The 18,518-nt window shown below is 40.0% G+C and overlaps 2 protein-coding genes across 8 annotated transcripts in view; one reads left to right on the top strand and one right to left on the bottom strand.

The window, feature by feature from the left end:
• GLS (glutaminase) overlaps positions 1-16,041 on the top strand; it is a 45,324-nt gene extending 29,283 nt beyond the window's left edge. For all 5 annotated transcript variants that reach the window (XM_042480615.1, XM_042480383.1, XM_042480551.1 and 2 more), the window contains 4 exons: positions 7,735-7,796; positions 11,155-11,231; positions 11,326-11,389; positions 13,459-16,041. In XM_042480615.1, coding sequence (XP_042336549.1) covers positions 7,735-7,796; positions 11,155-11,231; positions 11,326-11,389; positions 13,459-13,615 — 360 coding nt within the window. In that variant the 3' untranslated portion in view covers positions 13,616-16,041. The remainder of the gene's footprint in view (positions 1-7,734; positions 7,797-11,154; positions 11,232-11,325; positions 11,390-13,458) is intronic.
• Positions 16,042-17,104: 1,063 nt separating this feature from the next.
• STAT1 (signal transducer and activator of transcription 1) overlaps positions 17,105-18,518 on the bottom strand; it is a 40,233-nt gene continuing 38,819 nt past the window's right edge. For all 3 annotated transcript variants that reach the window (XM_042476587.1, XM_042476604.1, XM_042476596.1), the window contains exon 24: positions 17,105-18,418. In XM_042476587.1, the coding sequence (XP_042332521.1) occupies positions 18,395-18,418 (24 nt within the window). In that variant the 3' untranslated portion in view covers positions 17,105-18,394. The remainder of the gene's footprint in view (positions 18,419-18,518) is intronic.

The following is an 18,518-nucleotide window of genomic DNA, read 5'->3' as shown; positions in this document are numbered from 1 at the left end:
TACAGTAGTAGATTCCACTTCCTTGCTAACAAATTTCTTTTGAGTGGTGGTCAATAGAGCAAAATGCTCTTACAGCCTAACCCAACCTGGCACAGAATCCAAATGTGTTGGAGAACAGGTTTCATCACACCCACAGTTCAACTAGCCAGGAGGATGGGAGTTGCAAGCCATCTCATCTGGAGAACCTGCCAGATTAGGGGGAAGGCATATGCCATAATGGTGCTCTCCAAATTATGGATCCCTTGTGGAAGGCATCCATTTCATTTGGGACTCTGGGAGAGTCATCTGGAACAACAGATATCAAGATAATATCATCAGAGCCACGCAAAGCCCATTCATGTGTTCTGTTTGCACCAGCAAGTAAGGCAGTGTGCTGTACATTCTATGTCTGCAAGAATCAGGAAGTGAGATGAATTCACTATACTGCTGCTGTGGTGGACTTTGAAGACTTATGTGTGTGTATACATAGCAACTGGGAGGGAAAATGTGTTTTCTAAATTAAAACCAAACTACTAACTGCAGCCAAGAACTCTTCTGCACAAGCTTCATTCTTCTGACAAATCACACAACTACCTAGGAGTGACTTTTTTGCACCTGGGGACTTGAGTGATTGCCAGGTCATTCACAGATTTCCCTGATGAATGAACAGAGATGGGTTGGGGACAGGGCAGCTACAGGTCAGAGGCAGCAGTGTGTGATGAGTATCGCCAGAACCACTTCTTTCCTTGTGAAATCGTGGTTTAAGAGCCATAATGAGTAATGTTCTAATTAGAAGTTAGAAAGCATTTATCTTGGGACTTTTAGCCAAGTTTGTTGGAGAGATGAACCCTATAGTAAATTCTGACTACCCTTCTAAGATCCAGAGATGCCTTCCAGGTAGCACTCAACTGTGTTTGACAGAAGGAAGAGGTTAATTTCAAACAGCAGCCCCTGCCCTGAACACCCCCACACTGATATAAAAAAAATCAAAGCAATTTTGTGGGTGATGGTAGCCACTGCTTTGGTTCTTTGCGGGGACTGTATTCAGTTGGTTTTTCAATAATGTGAGGTTGGGGAGCTCATCTGTGCTGGTCAATAAAATGCACAGATCTGGTATTGGCGTCTGTCTCTGAAAAGTAGTCTAATCATAATGTAGGTATCATATACAAAGCATGCACACTTTTCAGTTCGGCTGAAATTCTCAACTCTCTCCTTATTAGGGATTTCTACACACTTTCTTTTTTCTGATCCCTCTACAAAAGTTACCTCTGGAGTGAAAAATCGTTGGCTTAGCCCATTAGTCTTCCTTAAGTGAAGACTAATTTCTTATTTCTGATCTGTTAGTTAAACATGTATCCAACACCTTTCCCTTTAGGAGTCAAGGCAGTGTACATGGCTTCTCTTTTCCCCACCACAACTCTGTGGGTAGATCAGGCTGAGGGTGACCAAGTGACTACTCCAAGGCTACCCAGTGAGTTTCATGGCTCATTGGGGACTTTAGGCAGCAGTTCATTGCTTTAACCACTGCACTATATGCAACTTCTGTTCCTGCTAGAGGATTATGAACAATTTGGGGGGATATCATTTGGCCCACTTATTAGAGATCCAAGTGCTTAATTTCTAATTAAATTGAAAGGGAAGTAAAGTCCTCATTGAGTTGTGAAAGTCACTGGGTAGCCTTGGACCATTTTTTCTACTGTATATACTCATTTACAGTATAAGTCTAGAAACAATGTAAGTACTGTACTTTAACTCTCATATATGGAGCCATCCCCTTTCTCTGACTAAAAGGAAAAAGCTTAGTCTATCCTGGGAGCACCAAAAAGAAGCATAGATCCCCTCTACTCTCTTATCCACCCAGCCTTTAGGATGAAGACAAACAGTTATGCCTGCCAGAATTAGAAAATTAGAAAGAAAGTTTTTTGGCATTTTCCTTTGCACGATCCTTTACATCCTTTGTTAAATGCCCCTAAGTTTTACCTTCAACTTATCCATGGTCAAATCAAAATCCACAATTTTGGCCTCAAAACCTGTCCTCGACTTAAACATGAGGTCGACTTATAGTCGAGTATATACGGTAATTAAATCCAAGTATTTTCTAGGAAAAAATGCAAGTTTTGGAAAAATTTAAATGAATGCAATATTATAACACCATTTACAGGTTGAAACAACAACTTACCAAGAGTAGGCCCATTGAATCAATTGGGTTTAAGTATGTGTTGACTCACCATTTAACAATTGATTCAGTGTGTCTATCTTAGGGTCAGTGTGTCTAAACCACAGGATTAGACACATCATGTGTAACTTGAGTCAGCATAAAAACATATCATGTTTGAGAAATGAAAAGTACGGTTTATTCAGGAGATAAATTACAAAATGAATTTAATTTTTAAAACATTATTGTTACAGTTGGAGCAACAAGGTCGTCAACTGTAGGGGATGCTTGAACTATAAAGAACATCTCTGGTTTTGCCCATTTATGAGGAGCAAATGAAAAAAAGCCCAACAATATTTTAGAAACAAGAAGCTACTACCAGTAAAACAAACACATGATTTTGTCTCTGTCAGTCCACCACATTGCCAGGTCAAAATAAAGTACTCATTCCCATAATGAAATTGAGAAAAGGATACCAAGACCAGGGACTACAATGATGTGAGACACTACATCATCTTAAACTATTTCATGTTGCATAGTTTTTTGTCACATCTTTAGGCACCTTAGTTGTCACCAAAATATGCAGTAAGGCATGACATTCACTCCTTTACAGAGACTCCTCGGCGGGTTGGATGATGTTGTGGATTTAAGCCTTGGATAACATCCCATTTTGGTAACGATGTGGCTTTCATCCAAGTTATGATACAACTAGGTTTTTTGCCTGAGGGATGCTGAGAGTTGTACTCCCCGATTTCATTTTTCCTGTAGCAGTCACTCTAATTTTATTCACCTCAGTAAAATGTGATTGATTGCAACTTGTGGCTGTTAAGTTCTTGAGCCTAAGACGATGCCTCATGAGCTAAACCCCTGGTTCTCCTCACTCAGTATTGTCAAGAAGAAAGGTCAACAACTTCTGAGGATTTCAGATGGAAGCTTTTCTCTGCTCTGTTGGGATCCCCAGGATTGAACAGGAGATGTTTTCTTGTAAAGGATGTGTTTTGCCGCTGAGCGGTGACCTTTCTCCATTTAAAAATGAACTGACAGGTCTCCTATAGAGGACAGAATTTTAAAATAAGGATCTTTTGTTCTTGGCTCATGCCTCCTCAGTTTTTAAACAATCCATCTAGGACTCTAAAGCCATTATCTTGCTAGTGTGTTATACAAGCATCAGACTACCTTTCATCTGTGTACAGTGGGCCCTTGGTATCTGCTGAGGTTTGGTTCCAGGATACCAAAATCCATGGATGTTCAACTCCCATGAAATACAATGGTGTAGTAAAATGCTTTATATGAAATGGCAAAATCAAGGTTTGCTTTTGGGAATATATATATGAGCCACAGATAGTTGAATCCATGGATACAGAAGGCCAACTGTATATCTTTGTTTGGTCATAATGGAAGTTGATTTTCCACCTTTAACTAAGATCAAGTTATCCCTAAGACTCACAGCTTTGTTGTGATGGCCCAGCTGAATACCCCATAGTCAGACACAGCCCAGTGCCATCATCCCCCCAAACCCCCAGTGGATCTCCTCAGAAGAAGATGATAATGATTATTGTTGTTGTTGTTACTATTATTATTATTATTTATATCCTGCCTGCTCTGACTAGGACCCAGACGACTGATGTTAGTCGGTATACAGTTATGGAACCATAGCCGGATGCTTCTCTGATCCCTCCACCCTGTTTCCCATGAGTCATGGGATGGCTATTCGGGGGGGGGGGGGCATCACAGCAAAACTATGAGTCCTGGAGGAGGTGTGTGGGCAACTGTACTAGCATTCCACCTGTGGGACTCCTACACCATGCTGGACAATGTAGGATCTCAGCCTAAGAGTCACTGGATTGCCTTACTCTCAATACATTATGTTCTTATCTTCTGATATTCATAGAGTTTTCTCATTGTCTCCAACACAGACATGATCCCCACGCTCACTACTGTTCCTCTGATATTCATAGAGTTTTGCAGTTAGCACTATGGAGAACCAACACATGTAATGGGAAGGTGTGAACAGACACTGTAGAGATACTGTGGGTTGTCCTAGCAGCACAAAATGAGGCATTTTGGGAAAACAACAGGAGAAGTTGAGCATTTCCTCACCTTCTGCTGTTACTCTGGTCAAAATTCTAACCCAGTCACTGTTTTAACATGGTAAGAGAAAGCTGGGAATCCAGTTATGGTTCTTGCCACACCACATTAATTTTAGTTGTAATTATTTTTCTGTCCATTCCTCATGATTTGGTCAGTATTGTTGGATTACCAGTAGGTGATGGAGCTGTGAAGGCTATGTTATAATTTAGGACATTAGTTTGGAGCCATTTGTGTTCGTCGGGTCTGATTCTAGTTCTGTACCTGCTGGGTCTCTGATTTTCTCTCTGTTTTTATGTATTGAAGACAATGACTGGCTTTTTACAAGTCTGTGGGAGGAGGTCAGGAATGACATTTAGCTTCATAATGTACTCAGACAGAAATAACATCTTGGATCTTGCACCATTTTTGGCAGACTTTTTTTAATCCTTTCTAGAGAATTTGTTTGTTTGTTTGTTTGTTTTGCCTTTCTGTTGTACTTCATCTACTAACCATTGGATAGGAGGGAAAAGTATAATGATTTAATATCTAAACTTGAGCAGGCTTTGTATATTTTTCTTCACGTAGCTTTAACTCATCTCGGCTGCTCCCTTGACCCCTTTGGCCTCTTTCCTTCTACACCTTGTCTTCCCTCTTCCCACTCTCCTTTTGAAGACCCATCTGTTGCCTTCTCAGAATATATAGATTTTTAAAACAAATTGCAAGTATAAATTCCATGGCAACAATTTATCTTGTGTGCAGAAGCAGGGAATGGCTGGAAACACTGGACCCTTGTGAATTCACAGTTGTCTTGGTTCTCACATTACTCTGCCAATTTCATTTTACGGCCTTTGTATCGAAGCAAAATGGTCAAGGACCCTTTATCTCTTGTCCACCAAGAGCAAGGAAAGAGGACACATTCTTGCAAATGCCTCTTTTATCATGTTCACATTTTGTAACATCCTACATCTTTGCTGAACTGCATGGCCCTTGCGATCCTTTCCAGCTCTACAATTCTTTGATTCTGGTTGTTGGTTTATAATTCTGTTTGCTGGACATAGGAAGAAAAGAGGCCACAAATATTAGCCACGGTGCAAGACATTTGTTCTCCTTATTACTGACCCAGTCCACCTTATTGGAAAGATGGGTTTGCAGCTCAAATTTTATTTCATAGAAGTACAACTGATCACATAAGTTTGCCCAAACTTAGGCAATGTAATCTATATATGTAACCATATATAGGCACACAAGTGTCTGTCTTCCATTGCATCTTACTATAAATTCACAGAGTTGCTTAATGAGAATTCTGGCTGCACCTGAAACCTCCAGAAATGCAGCATCACTGTTCGGAGATCTTGTATTCTGCAGTGGCCAATATTTGTTTGTTTGTCTGTCATCTTTCTCCTGGTGTGGGACTCAAGGTGACCTAACAACGGATTGAAATTGTTAAAATCAATTATAATAGTAAAAAGGAATTTAAAAAAACGAACACATGGTTTGAAATAGCATTTAGTTACAAAGCAATTTAAAAGCATTTAAAACATAACCAAGAAAAAAGTACATCATGCCCCCATTAAAAAAAACAAAAACCTTAACACACACTTAATGCTCAGAAGCCAGTTTAAAGTCTTTGCCTTCCAGCAAAGGAGAGCCAAGTGAGGTTTAAAATATATAAGGTCTAAGTCTAATTGTCAATTACCATTAGAGCAGACCTGTTGAATCCATGGGGACTTGGAAATTCAATACTTATGAATGCTCTGCTAAATCAGTCAGTTTATTAATTTGGACTAACACTTGGAGTTTTCCCTCACATTGTTTTCAGAAGTACGTCTGGAAAGACAGATGAGCATTGCCTCTGAAGATCACTTTGTATAACTATGCAGTGACAACTCATGTCTCTCTACTCTCTGTACAATTTACCTTGAGGGTGTCATGGATCCAATTTTGTCCCAGTTTTATTCTTTGATTTAGTACAGTTGGCCTTCTATCTCCACAGATTCTTTATCCATGGATTCAAACATTCAGAGCTTGAAAATATTTTAAAAACATATAAATTCCAAAGAGCAAACCTTGATTTTGCCATTTTATATGAGACACCATTCTATGCCATGGTATATAATGGGACTTGAACACAGGGAGTCCTGGAACCAAACCCCAGCAGATACCAAGGGTCCAACATAAAATGAATGGTGGATGTGATTCCTTCTTTACTCTGAGGGTTCCCTCCATACACACAGCCCACCCCAAGGTTGGTGGCTCCCATGGAATAGCAGAGGAATGGTGCAGGGTATGCAGTAGAAAAGAAAAAACCATGAAAACTGTTCCCTTCACGTTTCCACTCAAAAACTTCCATGGGACAAAAGAGTCTTCCTTCCATGAAGGAACACAAATGGAAACAGTCAACTTATATGGAGGCTGATGTTTGGAACCATCAATAGGAGACTATTTGTTGTAAACAAAGAATGTATAAGGTTGAACTACATGTTTGGGAAAGAGAATAGATAGAGTATTAAGCCAAAGGCTGCATGATTAAAAGAAAGGGCAAGGAATGTAGAAGGAAAAGAAAACCCTGAAGGGTGTCCGTCTATAGGTGAGAAGCAACAGAGCAGACAAATACAGGCTGCATCCACACTGCAGAAATAATCCAGTTTGACACTACTTTAACTGCCATAGCTCAGCACTTTGGAATACTGGGAATTTTAGTTTGTTGAGGCACCAGAGCTCTCTGACAGCGAAGGCAAAATAATCCCACAAAACTACAAATCCCAGAATTCCATAGCAATGAGCCATTGCAATTAAAATAGTGTCAAGCAGGATTATTTCTGCAGCCAAAGAGGGAACATACTAGGGAGCCCTGACTACCTGTTTCTACTGCTGTAGTCCCCAAGTGATGGGCTATGGTCACTTGTGAAAGCGTGGATGCACAGTTTTCCGATTCCAGCAGGTACAGCCCTTTGTAGGGAGGTATGCAAACTATTTTTAAGTTCACATTAGATATACTATGCAAAGAGGCTCTCAAGCAATCTTGGCCTTGTGTTTATACAGTAGATGAGAGAACATTTGCTCAGAACGTCAGAAATAACTGCTAAGCCTAGAATGTGAAATAGCAAGAGCCTGAACACCTGGTACTTTCAGGTAAACCTCTTTTTCAAACATCACTTTTCATTCACCCATTACTTGTGGCATTTTTTAAAAGTGCGTAAAATGGCTGCAGCAAACGAAAAGCAATCCTACACCCACCAATCCTAAAATCCTACTCCGACTGGCACTCAAAATAGTTTCTCCCCGTCTTGTTTGCTGTCTGTCTCCAGTGCCAACTTTGGGCCAGAACCAGCAGCTGAGTTGCTTTGAAATTATCCTGAGCTATCTGGAGTGTTACAGTTATATACACAAATGTAAGGTCATAGTCAGTGAGACAGACAGGAAGGTTTGGGGTGTCTCAGGGATGTTTCAGTCACTTTCAAGCTTCCCAGGACAAAGACGAAGGGAGGGAAATAACCCTATAAGTAATTTCTTTTCTTTTTTCTTTACAGGTGAAATCTGTAATAAATCTCTTGTTTGCTGCCTACACAGGTGATGTGTCTGCGCTGAGAAGGTAAAATCAATATGGCTGTGAAATGTTTGCTCCGTGTTGCAATGTAATGTGTGTATGTGTGTGTGAGTTTGTGTATGTGTGTGTGCAATACAATCTTACTTTCTCTTTAACCAGTCAGTTTTAAGAGGCATCATACTGTAGCTCTTGTACTAAATTTGCACCGTATAGTTGGATTTGTAATTGCTCTTTTCTTTGCAGATAATTTTCTTCAAAATGTATTGTTTTAATTGTTGTAAGTTGCCTTGAACTCATGGTTAAAATGTGATATATAAATGTTAGAAATGGCATATTTCCCAACCTCCTCAATGCAGATGTTCTGAATTGCCATTCCCACAGTTCCTTGACTTTGGGCATTCTGGGTTCAAGTTACTGTTTTCCAAACAGGATCTGGGTGCATCTACACTGTCAAAATAATGCAGTTTAACACCACTTTAGGTGATGTGGCTCCATCCTACAGAATCCTGGGATTTGTAGTTTTGTGAGGCAACAGCATTCTTTGGCAGAGAAGGCTAAAGATCTTGTAAAACTACAAATCCCAGGATTCTGTAGGATGGATCTACAGCACTTAAAGTGGTGTCAATTTGAATTTTCTCTCTCTATATATATTTATATCTATATCTATATTTTTATTAACAATATTAACAGTCACAGACATAACACAGTGTACCTTACACAAAAATAATACAAACATAACACAAACTATGAAAAACTACCTAATACTATATCTTTTAAAAAACAAACAGTGCTTCCTATCCTCCTCTTAGAGGTTTCTACTTGCAATATTCTTTTCTCTTAATTTCCGTATTAATAACCAGTCAATATCCCTCTATCTCAACGAATTATCTATGCTTCATTTACGATTAACCGCTATGAAGTAAGTTTATGTACCAATTTTATATCTTTTTAAAAAATCCTCCAAAAGACGATTTTATGTTCTTAAAGGTATCTTTCTACAACCTGTTAATGTTTAATAATTAGAACCTTTAATAATTTTATTTTTACCACCATTTTTTAAAAAATTGTATTGAGTTTAGGTATTTTATCATCTCTCCCCAATCCTTTTCAATTTTTTCTATGGATTTTTAAATCCATAAATCCTGAAACTGAATTATTTTGACAGTGTAGATGCCCCTTTAGTTACTAAGTTATTTAGATACTAAATAACATTCCTGGCCTTGGTTCACTGGTGGAAGAGTGCAGGACACATCCTTCTCCTTGTAATCGGACTGACAGTGGAACATGGGGTAATCTTAGTGAATACAAACAGTTGCAGTTCTGCAACTCTAGGTTATAAATGCATAACTGCAATAAAGATTATACCCAGGGCTAGCTGTCTTGGCCATGTAAGAAAGTAAAGTAATGTCCAAAATCCACAATATGGTGATACCTTTATAGGGACAACCAAAATAAACAAAAAAGCTTGCAATATGTATTTTGTGCAGTTTGGTTGTCCCAATAAAGGTATCACTGTTTAGTGGATTTGGGATGTGGATGTATTTTGTCATAATGAAGCCTCCTTCAATGTGCGTACTGCAGCCAGTGCCCTCCGTCCCTTTAGTTTCTGTTACTGTCCCCAGCATGGCCCAAGAAGAAGGGAAGGAAACCCCATGGGAGTCATTTCATGCCTGCAACATCTTTGAAATACAGAAGTGTTTGCAATGATAGTCAGACAGTCACATTTGACAACAACAACATCATTTCCCCCAAGCAACTCAGAACAGTATGGGATTATTCCATTTCTTTCTTGCAACGATCCTGTTAGATCAATAGACAAGTTTGTCTGAAGAAGACTGGGCTTTCTTCCTCTGCATACTTCTGGGTGACTTGAGACTCAGTTTCTCTGGCAGCGCACTGTTCATTCTGACTTGGTTGTTAACTGATAGCCAGCTTTTAGCAAATCTGAATTGATGCGTAACTACTGTTTTGAAAGAAACCCACTCTACCCTGTGCAAAAGGATGTCATGTCAATATTTGTCATGAATAAGCCATACTCTTATTATATATTTGTGAGTTTACCGTAATTCAGAACTAGTGGAACTGTCATTTTTCTAGGTGTTGTTAGACTTCAGCTCCCAGCAACTCCATCCAGCCTGGACAATAGTGAGAGATGGTTGGATTTATAGTTCAGTAGGGCCACAGCTTCTCTTTGGACTTGTCTACGCTTGACAGAATACTCCAATCTTCCCTAGACGCTTCAGGATTGTGCCTTTCCCCCCTCTTCCTTCACCCTGAGGCTATAAGGCTGCATTAATGCAGTTTGACACTGCTTTAGCTGCCATGGCTCAATGTTAGGGAATTCTGGGATTTGTAGTTTTGTGAGAGACTTAGCCTTCTTTGTCAGAGAGCTCTGGTGTCACAACAAACTACAAGTCCCAGGATTCCCTAGGATGGAGCCATTACAATTAAAGCAGTGCATTAATTCCTTAGTGTGGCAGCAGCCCAAGGACTCTTTCATACTACACAGTTACAGCAGTATTCCAATTGAATTACCTTGGAATCCTGCGGTTTGTAGTTCAGTGAGACGCTAGAGCTCTTAGGAGCGCCAGTGTGGTAGAGTGGTTTGCACGCTGGACTATGACTCTGGAAACCTACTGACCTTGAGCAAGTCATATGTTCTCAGCCTCAGGGGAAGGCAATGGTAAACCTCCTCTGAACAAATCTTGCCAAGAAAACACCCTGTTAGGGTTGACATAAGTTGGAAACAACTTGAAGACATACAACAACAAGAGCTTTTAAGCATTGAATTCTAAGTATCCTTCCCTAAACCACAAATCCCAGGACTCCATAGGATGGAGCCATGGTAGCTAAAGTGGAACTATAGTGCTATAACTGGGTAGTGTGAAAGGGCCCTGAAAGAGGAGGAAGAGTCCTGCTCTCAGATAGGGATCTGCTGACTTGTCCTTAAGGGTACCCAAAACTCAGGCTGAGTGCAGTGAAACTGGGAAACAGTTAAATGTCAGCTTTTAGAGCAACCTGTCATATATATGTGGTATATTATAACAAATGTGTATGGATGGGTGAAAATACCAGCTCCTTGACTAATGTTCCACAGACACAACTCAGTACACCTACCATGAATCTGGGGGCATTCTCCGAAAGGAGTAGGTGGTATTACATCTGTCAGATGCTTGAGAAGCCTTGAAGCATTGCCCAGTCAGTCAAGAAGGGATGCTTTGTGCCTTATGAGTGAAGGTAGAACAAGATAAGATGTATGTGATTGTTTGTAGTATAAAGAATGAAGTGGGTTTCCAATTTTAACTAGGCTCCAGATTTCAGAAACTGTGACCCACTGCGCTAGGCAGTTCTGCCTTCGCTGTTAGTGGATTCTTCTCTTTATATTTTCCTACTTTCCTTTCAGATTTGCCTTGTCAGGCATGGATATGGAGCAGAGAGACTACGATTCCCGGACTGCTTTGCACGTAGCTGCCGCAGAAGGTTGGAACAATGAGTAAATGACTGAAGCAGCTGTTACGCTTTAGGGTGGCGAATATAATGAGCATATGTAATTATCTGTATTTCTGTATTGTAGGTCACGTCGAGGTAGTTAAATTTTTGCTGGAAGCGTGCAAAGTGAATCCTTTTCCCAAAGACAGGTGAGCATCTGCACTAAAAATATAGTAGAGTTTTAACAGTCAATTCAATTATGCTTGCATTGGCTTCACATGCAGTGGTCTCCGAGGAATTCAAGCTCAGGCTTTATATGGAATTTAATAATTCTGTCCAATTTAAGAAGCCATCTGTTAGCTCTTTTGGGACTGGGATTTACACTCTAGGCTTATTTACCGAACAAAATGTCTGCATATTCACAGAGGGTAATGTGGGGTGGAATCATTCATTAAAATAACGGTAATTCTTACATTGATACTCTGATCAGGCACATTGATGTATTGTCAGCATGCACCCCTGTACAAAGTAACACACTTGCAGCTTGAACCTATGTTCATTCTGCTTAAGGAGCCATGTATTCTGAAGGTGCCAGATCCCATCTGATCTTGAAAGCTAAAGGGGGTCAAGCCTGTTTAGTACTTGGATGGGGAACTGCCAAAGAAAATCAGGTGCTATGGGGCTATATTTCACAGGAAGACAATGGCGTACCACTTTTGAGTATTCCTTGCCTAAGAAAACCCTATGAAATTCAGGGAGTCACCATAAGTCAACAGGTGATTTGAAGGCACAGATATGGTCATGCCTAAATCTGTTGGGTCACTTAGCATACATGCACCTAATTCAGAACAGATCACGCATGGTGAGACCCTGTGAAAGTAGAAGGCTCACTTTTGTCATGTCTGAGATGTGTTATCCAGCCATCCTGTTTGTTCCTGGCAAAAAAGAACAAAATGCATTTTGAATTTCACCTTGAGTTATACTGTTTTGTTTTTTTAGAGAACACATACAGAACATAGTTTTTTGTGCTTTTTTCAAGCTATGTGGCCATGTTCTAGAAGAGTTTATTCCCTATGTTTCGCCAGCATCTGTGGCTGGCATCTTCAGAGAGGACTTACCTGGCAGGGGAGACACCATGATCACGAAGGTGCATTCTCTGAAGATGCCAGCCACAGATGCTGGCGAAATGTCAGGAATAAACTCTTCTAGAACATGGCCACAGAGCCCAAAAACCCCACAAAAAACTATGGATGCTGGCCATGAAAGCCTTCGACTTCACATACAGAACAGTTTCTTGCTAGAATAAAATGAAAACAAACTAAGGGCCTTGGGATTATGTCCCATGTCATGAAGAGTGACTATTATCTTGGGCAGGAAAGTAAACATGCACCCTGCAGGAGGATTGTGAAATGCCATGATTGCATATCCATGCTGTTTCCTCCATGGCTGATGGTCCCTAACACATCCAAACCTAGTTCCTTCTGTTCACCACAGCCATATCTACTGTATATTCTGTAAATCACTTGGGTTAGTTGGGACAAGGAAGTGCTTCCCTATACGGTGATACTAAAAACCATGCGTTCATTTTAGCAAACAAGCTGCCTGGAATAACCAGAAAGGCAGGATATTTTGAGATGCTGTATATGCCTTTCTGGACACTTTGAGGTGCTTTTCTGGTTTACTGCTAAGGATTTTTCTATTTAAAGAAGATGGTGTGAAAGTTAACATTGCTAAAAATAATACTTGGATAGTTTGAGATTCTTCCGAAATTCACAGAATGCATTAGCTATCTGCTTTGCCACTGCTTTTAGAATGTAAAACGTACTTAAACATTTGAGTGTTGATTTGGATTTAGATTTTATTTGCTTTTCAAGAAGGAAAGTACAAGAGAAGGGGGGGGGGACAGAGGAAAAAAGGTTTTCCCGATGTTTCAGTTTTTACCCTGCCTGGCACTCATATCTTTCCATGGTATAATGGAATTTCCCTCCCTGTATGTCTCTGCCTTTGCTCCAAATCTTTTCCAAAGACTCTTTGAGTCTGCCAAGCTGATTTGGGGAGGGTCGAAGGAGATGGATGAACCCATTCTGTCAACTTTGTTCGTTTTATGGTGGATAGACACTGTTGAATTTCATCCTTAATATGTTGTAGTATTAACAGTGTAAATAAGGATAGAAGTTATAGTACAACAATTAGAGGTAGTTTACCAATGTTCTGATTTGATATTGTTCTGTTTAGGCATCTTTCATCCTATTAACCTTGAAAATTGTTCCTTTTGCAGATGGAACAACACGCCTATGGATGAAGCTTTACACTTTGGACATCATGATGTATTTAAAATTCTCCAAGAGTATCAGGTTCAGTATACACCTCCAGATGATTCCAGCAATGGAAAGGAAAGTCAAACTGTACAGAAAAACCTAGACGGCTTACTATAACTCTCTTCTGTTCCCAAGAATCAAAATTACCTTATTGTGGAAAAAATGATTATGAAGAGCGTGTGTGTTTCTATTGGATAGTGATGTATATTTTCCAGAAGTATCGCTTTGTTTCAGTGTTAACAGAAGCTTTCTTCATTGCAAAGGACAAATCTAGTTTCTTTCAGAAAAGAAAACCTCCCCAAGAGTCTCTTCTTGATGTGAGCAATTATTACCTCGTGTTACGTGTAACCGATAGAGGAGGAAAAACTTGGTTGTCATCGGCTTTCTGCACTACTCATTTTTTTGTTCTCCATGAAGCTTTACTCCGTGGTCAAGAGCTTTTTCTGCTCCGCTTGCTTTTTAAAAAAAGATAGATCAATGAAGCTCTCTGGAAGTGTGTCTGTGTGTGGAACTGGGCTGCTACTGTGTGCAAGTGTAAATGTGGTCTTGCTAGATTTCAAGAGTTGTCGCTGATGTGGATTTAGCCTGGATGCACTGAGCATCAAACCTGCACTTACATTTTATTTGTGTCTTTTAACTCCCCCACGATACCTGTTTACATCGTGCAATTCTCAAAAGGTGTAGACTGGCGACTGTGGCTCATGGGCTACACTTTTTTGTTCATAGTTTTATCAGGGAATCTGTTTCATGGTTTGTCTGACCAAAAAGCATAGAGGAATGTAATTAAATCATCTCAGATATTAGAGTTGCTTACTTCACATCTTTATACCTTACTTCTTTTTTTCCCTTCCCTCCATACTCCAAATATTCAGCTGTTAAAATAAAATATTCTTCAGTCACTAGCGCCTGCTGCTTCTACTCAGGTGTTTTTGTTTTGTTTTTTTGGTCGTTATATGTATCACTCAATACCAAAAGCATGTTTTCTCTTCCATATTTTTTAATGCTGGCAAATGTTCTGTTCATGAACCCATGACTCTTACGTACAGAACCTGATGCTTTGAAGTTTAAAATTTCAATTAAGCTCATGTGTAGGTAAACACTGTAGGAGTGGACTTCATACCAAAAGAAAACAAGGGTCATTTTAAGGATATTACAGTAAACTTCCAAGATAGTTGCGGAGCACACCAGGGCCATTATGTTGCTTTCACCCATTTTGCCATTTTCCTTCTATTTCGTGCTCCTTTCTTGGTGGCATCGGATTATGAGATGGTGTAATAGGAGTCAGGGTAGAAGCAGACAAATGTACATTGTGTGAAAGGAGAGGAATAAGCTTTTCATAGTAAAGTGGTTGAAGTTGGGCTATTTGAGGAGATCTCTACTAGCATAGTTCAATCTAAGCCTCTGATCATTTGTTAAATCAGTAGGTCTGACATGTTTGGGCTGGGGCGTTTTTTCAAGCACTTCCACAGGGGTTCCTCCTTAAATGGCATACTGTACTCACAAGATGTTTGTTCATTCTCTGTAGTTGTTTTAGTCAATTCAAAACACTTTTCTGGAATGCATCTAGCAATATTGTTTGAAACATCTGAAGTCCATCTGCAGCCAGATGCCTGGTGCAATGAAGCCTCTGAGCTTTCTTTACCCCAAAATGGATGAGCAGCTGTGAACATCTATCAGCCCATTAAGCTAGTAGAATATATCCTGGTAACTTAACATTTCCATAGAGTATATTTAGCAATCATTGTTTACTTTATAATCAAACAGTAATGCTGCAAAATATCCATACAATAAATCAAAGCCATTTAGCCTAAATAGCTTAAGAGATTTGTTGGTCTTTCCCCCCCAGCTGCCAGTAGTATATAGGAGCTACTTCAAGCATCAGTTTCTTTTGCAAAAATAGTCTTCGCTTTCCTCATTAAAAGAGGAAGTTGTATTTTGTAAAGTGTGTGTGTCCAGTGGAGGCAGTTCATTTCTATGTGGATTTATTTTGGTTATTTCTCAGTGCTATTACAGTCGCCTCTCCGTTTTCGCGGGGGATCCATTCCGGAACCCACCCACCCCGAAAACAGAAATTTGCCTATATTCAAACCCCATTGGCTTGAATTGCGGCACATAGCCCATTTTGCCCCCCTCCGTTTTCCAAAAATGAGCGAGGGATGCAGACTTCAAGTCTGCAAAAATGGAGGGGCGACTGTATTTTAACGCCAGCTATGCTTTGTACACTAATATTACAATGGTCTTAGAACCCTTATCTCATATATTTTTAAAAGTGTTGTTAACAGACTGGTGTCTTTTAGCTTCTTTCAGAGCAGGATTATTAGTAACCCTCTTGAGTAAATTGTGACTGATTTGGCTTGACATTTGACATTCTTTATTGTAGAAAATAAACCATGATGAATGTATTTTGCTTTTGACAGGTTTCCCATGATTTAATCTAATCTTAAATACTTGAGCTGTACCAGTTCTGGAAGTAAGATTTATTTTAAGGATTACAAAACCAATGGTGTTGCATTTTACAACATAATAAAGAACCATATTAAAAATATTGTTTAGCTTGCTTATTTGCAATTTACCTTTCCTGATTTGCAATCTCTGTTCCCACATGAGGCATGTGTCAATATTTTCACATTAGTCTGTATAGAAACATCAAAAGCATGTATTTTTTCTTGTAGGTGGGGGAGGTATCTATCATGAAGGTGTTCATTTGACAACATTGTCTTTCTCTCTATAAAACCAGGCTGAGTAAGTTGCCTTTTTGGCTCTCAACTCCCAGAATTTGTCAACTACTGCTTCTGATAAATAAACATATATGCTGGGTGAAAGACTCTGGAAGATGTGGTCAAAAACAGTAACATTTCCAAGTGCTGGAGAAGCGGACAGGTTTAACATATACTGGGGTGGAATCATGCTACCCTCCCAAATATTGTTGGATTCAAACTCCCAGCATGTCTCACCACTGGGTATGCTAGCTGACAGTGATGGGAAATGCAATTCAACATCACAGCTGGAGAGCTGCATGATTCACACTATCCCTTGCTAGGTTTGCGAATATTCTATTTGTTGAAACATAGGAGTCTAGTGTGCATTGCAGCACCCTGATGTAATTAGATTAACAGGCTTCTTGGCCTGCAGACGGAAGTATAGAAGGTTTCAGTAAATCTACCTCATGCACTAATCTTCATTGGACTTGCAGTGAAGCACGCAAGAGACTGTGTCATCCCTCAATATTCCATGCATTGAATCTCAGTATTCCAATGCACACACTCAAAGAGAACCCAAATTGATTGTTACACACATTTCTTTGAGCCACACCTCAAAAGGTACCCTTGGTGAAAAATAAAGTAGAAAGGGTAATCCTGTTTGATGCCTGTACTATCATCACTTTGAGCACTATCCCTTTTGTTTTATGGGTTGATCCATACTGGCTATACAAACAGGAGTATAGCATTGAGGGAAGTAATAGTACCACTCTATTCTGTGTCCATTTCTGGGCACTACAATTCAAGAAGGATGTGGACAAGCTGCAGCATGTCCAGAGGACTGTGACCAAATGGTGAAAGGTGTGGAAACCGTGCCTTATGAGTGACTTAGGGAGCTGGCTATGTTTAGCCTGGGGAAGCAATTTTCTGCTGCTCCAGAGGTGGGACACAGTAATGGATTCAAGTTACGGGAAAAGAGATTCTGCTTAGACATTATGAATAACTTCCTGAAAGTAAGAACTGTTCAACAGGACTGTGCCATACTAGAATGTGATGAAAGTTTAAAAACCTTCCTTGGAGGTTAAACGGAGGCTGGATGGCCATCTGTCGGAAGTGCTTTAACTGTGTCTTCCTGCATTGCAGGGGACTGGGCTGGATGGTCCTTGAAGTCTCTTCCAACTCTATGATTCTATGGGTACTGCTTTTACTGGCGAAGAAACAATGTTTCAAAGCCAAAAGGAAGGTGAAGCAGCTTACCCCTCCAAGTTTAGAAAACTTCCAAGACTTTTGAAAACAAGAGCCAAATATGCCAGGTTGGGGTATGTAAGAAAAGCAGCAAATACAGGAATGTACCTTACAGTCTTAACTTTGGAGTGTTCACGGAGTACCCCCATCTGCACCCTAGCTGCAGTCTGGCCCTAAAATACTGAGGCTACTGTTCTTATTAAGCCCCTCTCAGCACACTGCCATTTTAATAAAATAAAGTGTCTGTCTAGGATTGCCATTCTGCTCCTACAATAAACCTAACTCTACACATCCAGCATCTCATAATAGCAGGAATGGACAACTGCTTTCTTCAGTTTTTTTTTTTCCTTTGGAGCTGCAATTGCCATCAGCCCTAACTAGATAGAATTAAGTCCCTACTAAAGTATTCTGGAAGGTGAAGATCTGCTCCCCCTCCCTGTATTATATGGAGGCAAGAAATACTGCTCTTGGAACCAAAATGAAGCCAGCAGTAAGGCACTTAATGACCATGTCTGCTACCCAAAAGAAATGTGACCTTGCTGGGTAACTTGCTTCCCAATTTCTATAAGACCAGACACTTCTAATTCACACCATCTCTCAATTATTAAAATCTTTCAACTTTGCTGAGGGAACTAGGCAGGTATTCAATTAACTCGGTTTGTTTTGGAAAAGCCTACTAAAGTATGCATCTTCTATGTTTACATTGCCACTGAATAGGCAGCAGGAAAATGTTCCATGCAGGACTACTAGCTACACAATTTATTGGTAACAAGGAAGCCTTTCTATGTTTTCAATCTACTCTTGAATAGCCAAAGGGCAAGAGCAATGGAGTCTCTTAAGAGCCAGATGTACACTATGGATTTTAGTGCCTTAATGAAGCGCTCAAGTAGCTGCAAACTAGCAGGTATAGGCGAAAAAATGAAGTCTTGCTGCAGGTCAGTCCATCAAACACTTACGATGCATATTCTGAACATATCTGGAAAAGAAAAGGCACATGATCAGAAAGTGCAACTGTACCTACACTGTATGCCACAGGTGGGCAACTGTGGCCTTCCAAATGTTTTAGACTACAATGT

Source organism: Sceloporus undulatus, chromosome 1 (genome assembly GCF_019175285.1).
Source record: "Sceloporus undulatus isolate JIND9_A2432 ecotype Alabama chromosome 1, SceUnd_v1.1, whole genome shotgun sequence".
In the NCBI taxonomy this organism is placed as follows: Eukaryota; Metazoa; Chordata; class Lepidosauria; order Squamata; family Phrynosomatidae; genus Sceloporus; species Sceloporus undulatus.
Note: the sequence above shows the minus strand (reverse complement) of the source record. Positions and strands in the feature narration are given on the sequence as shown.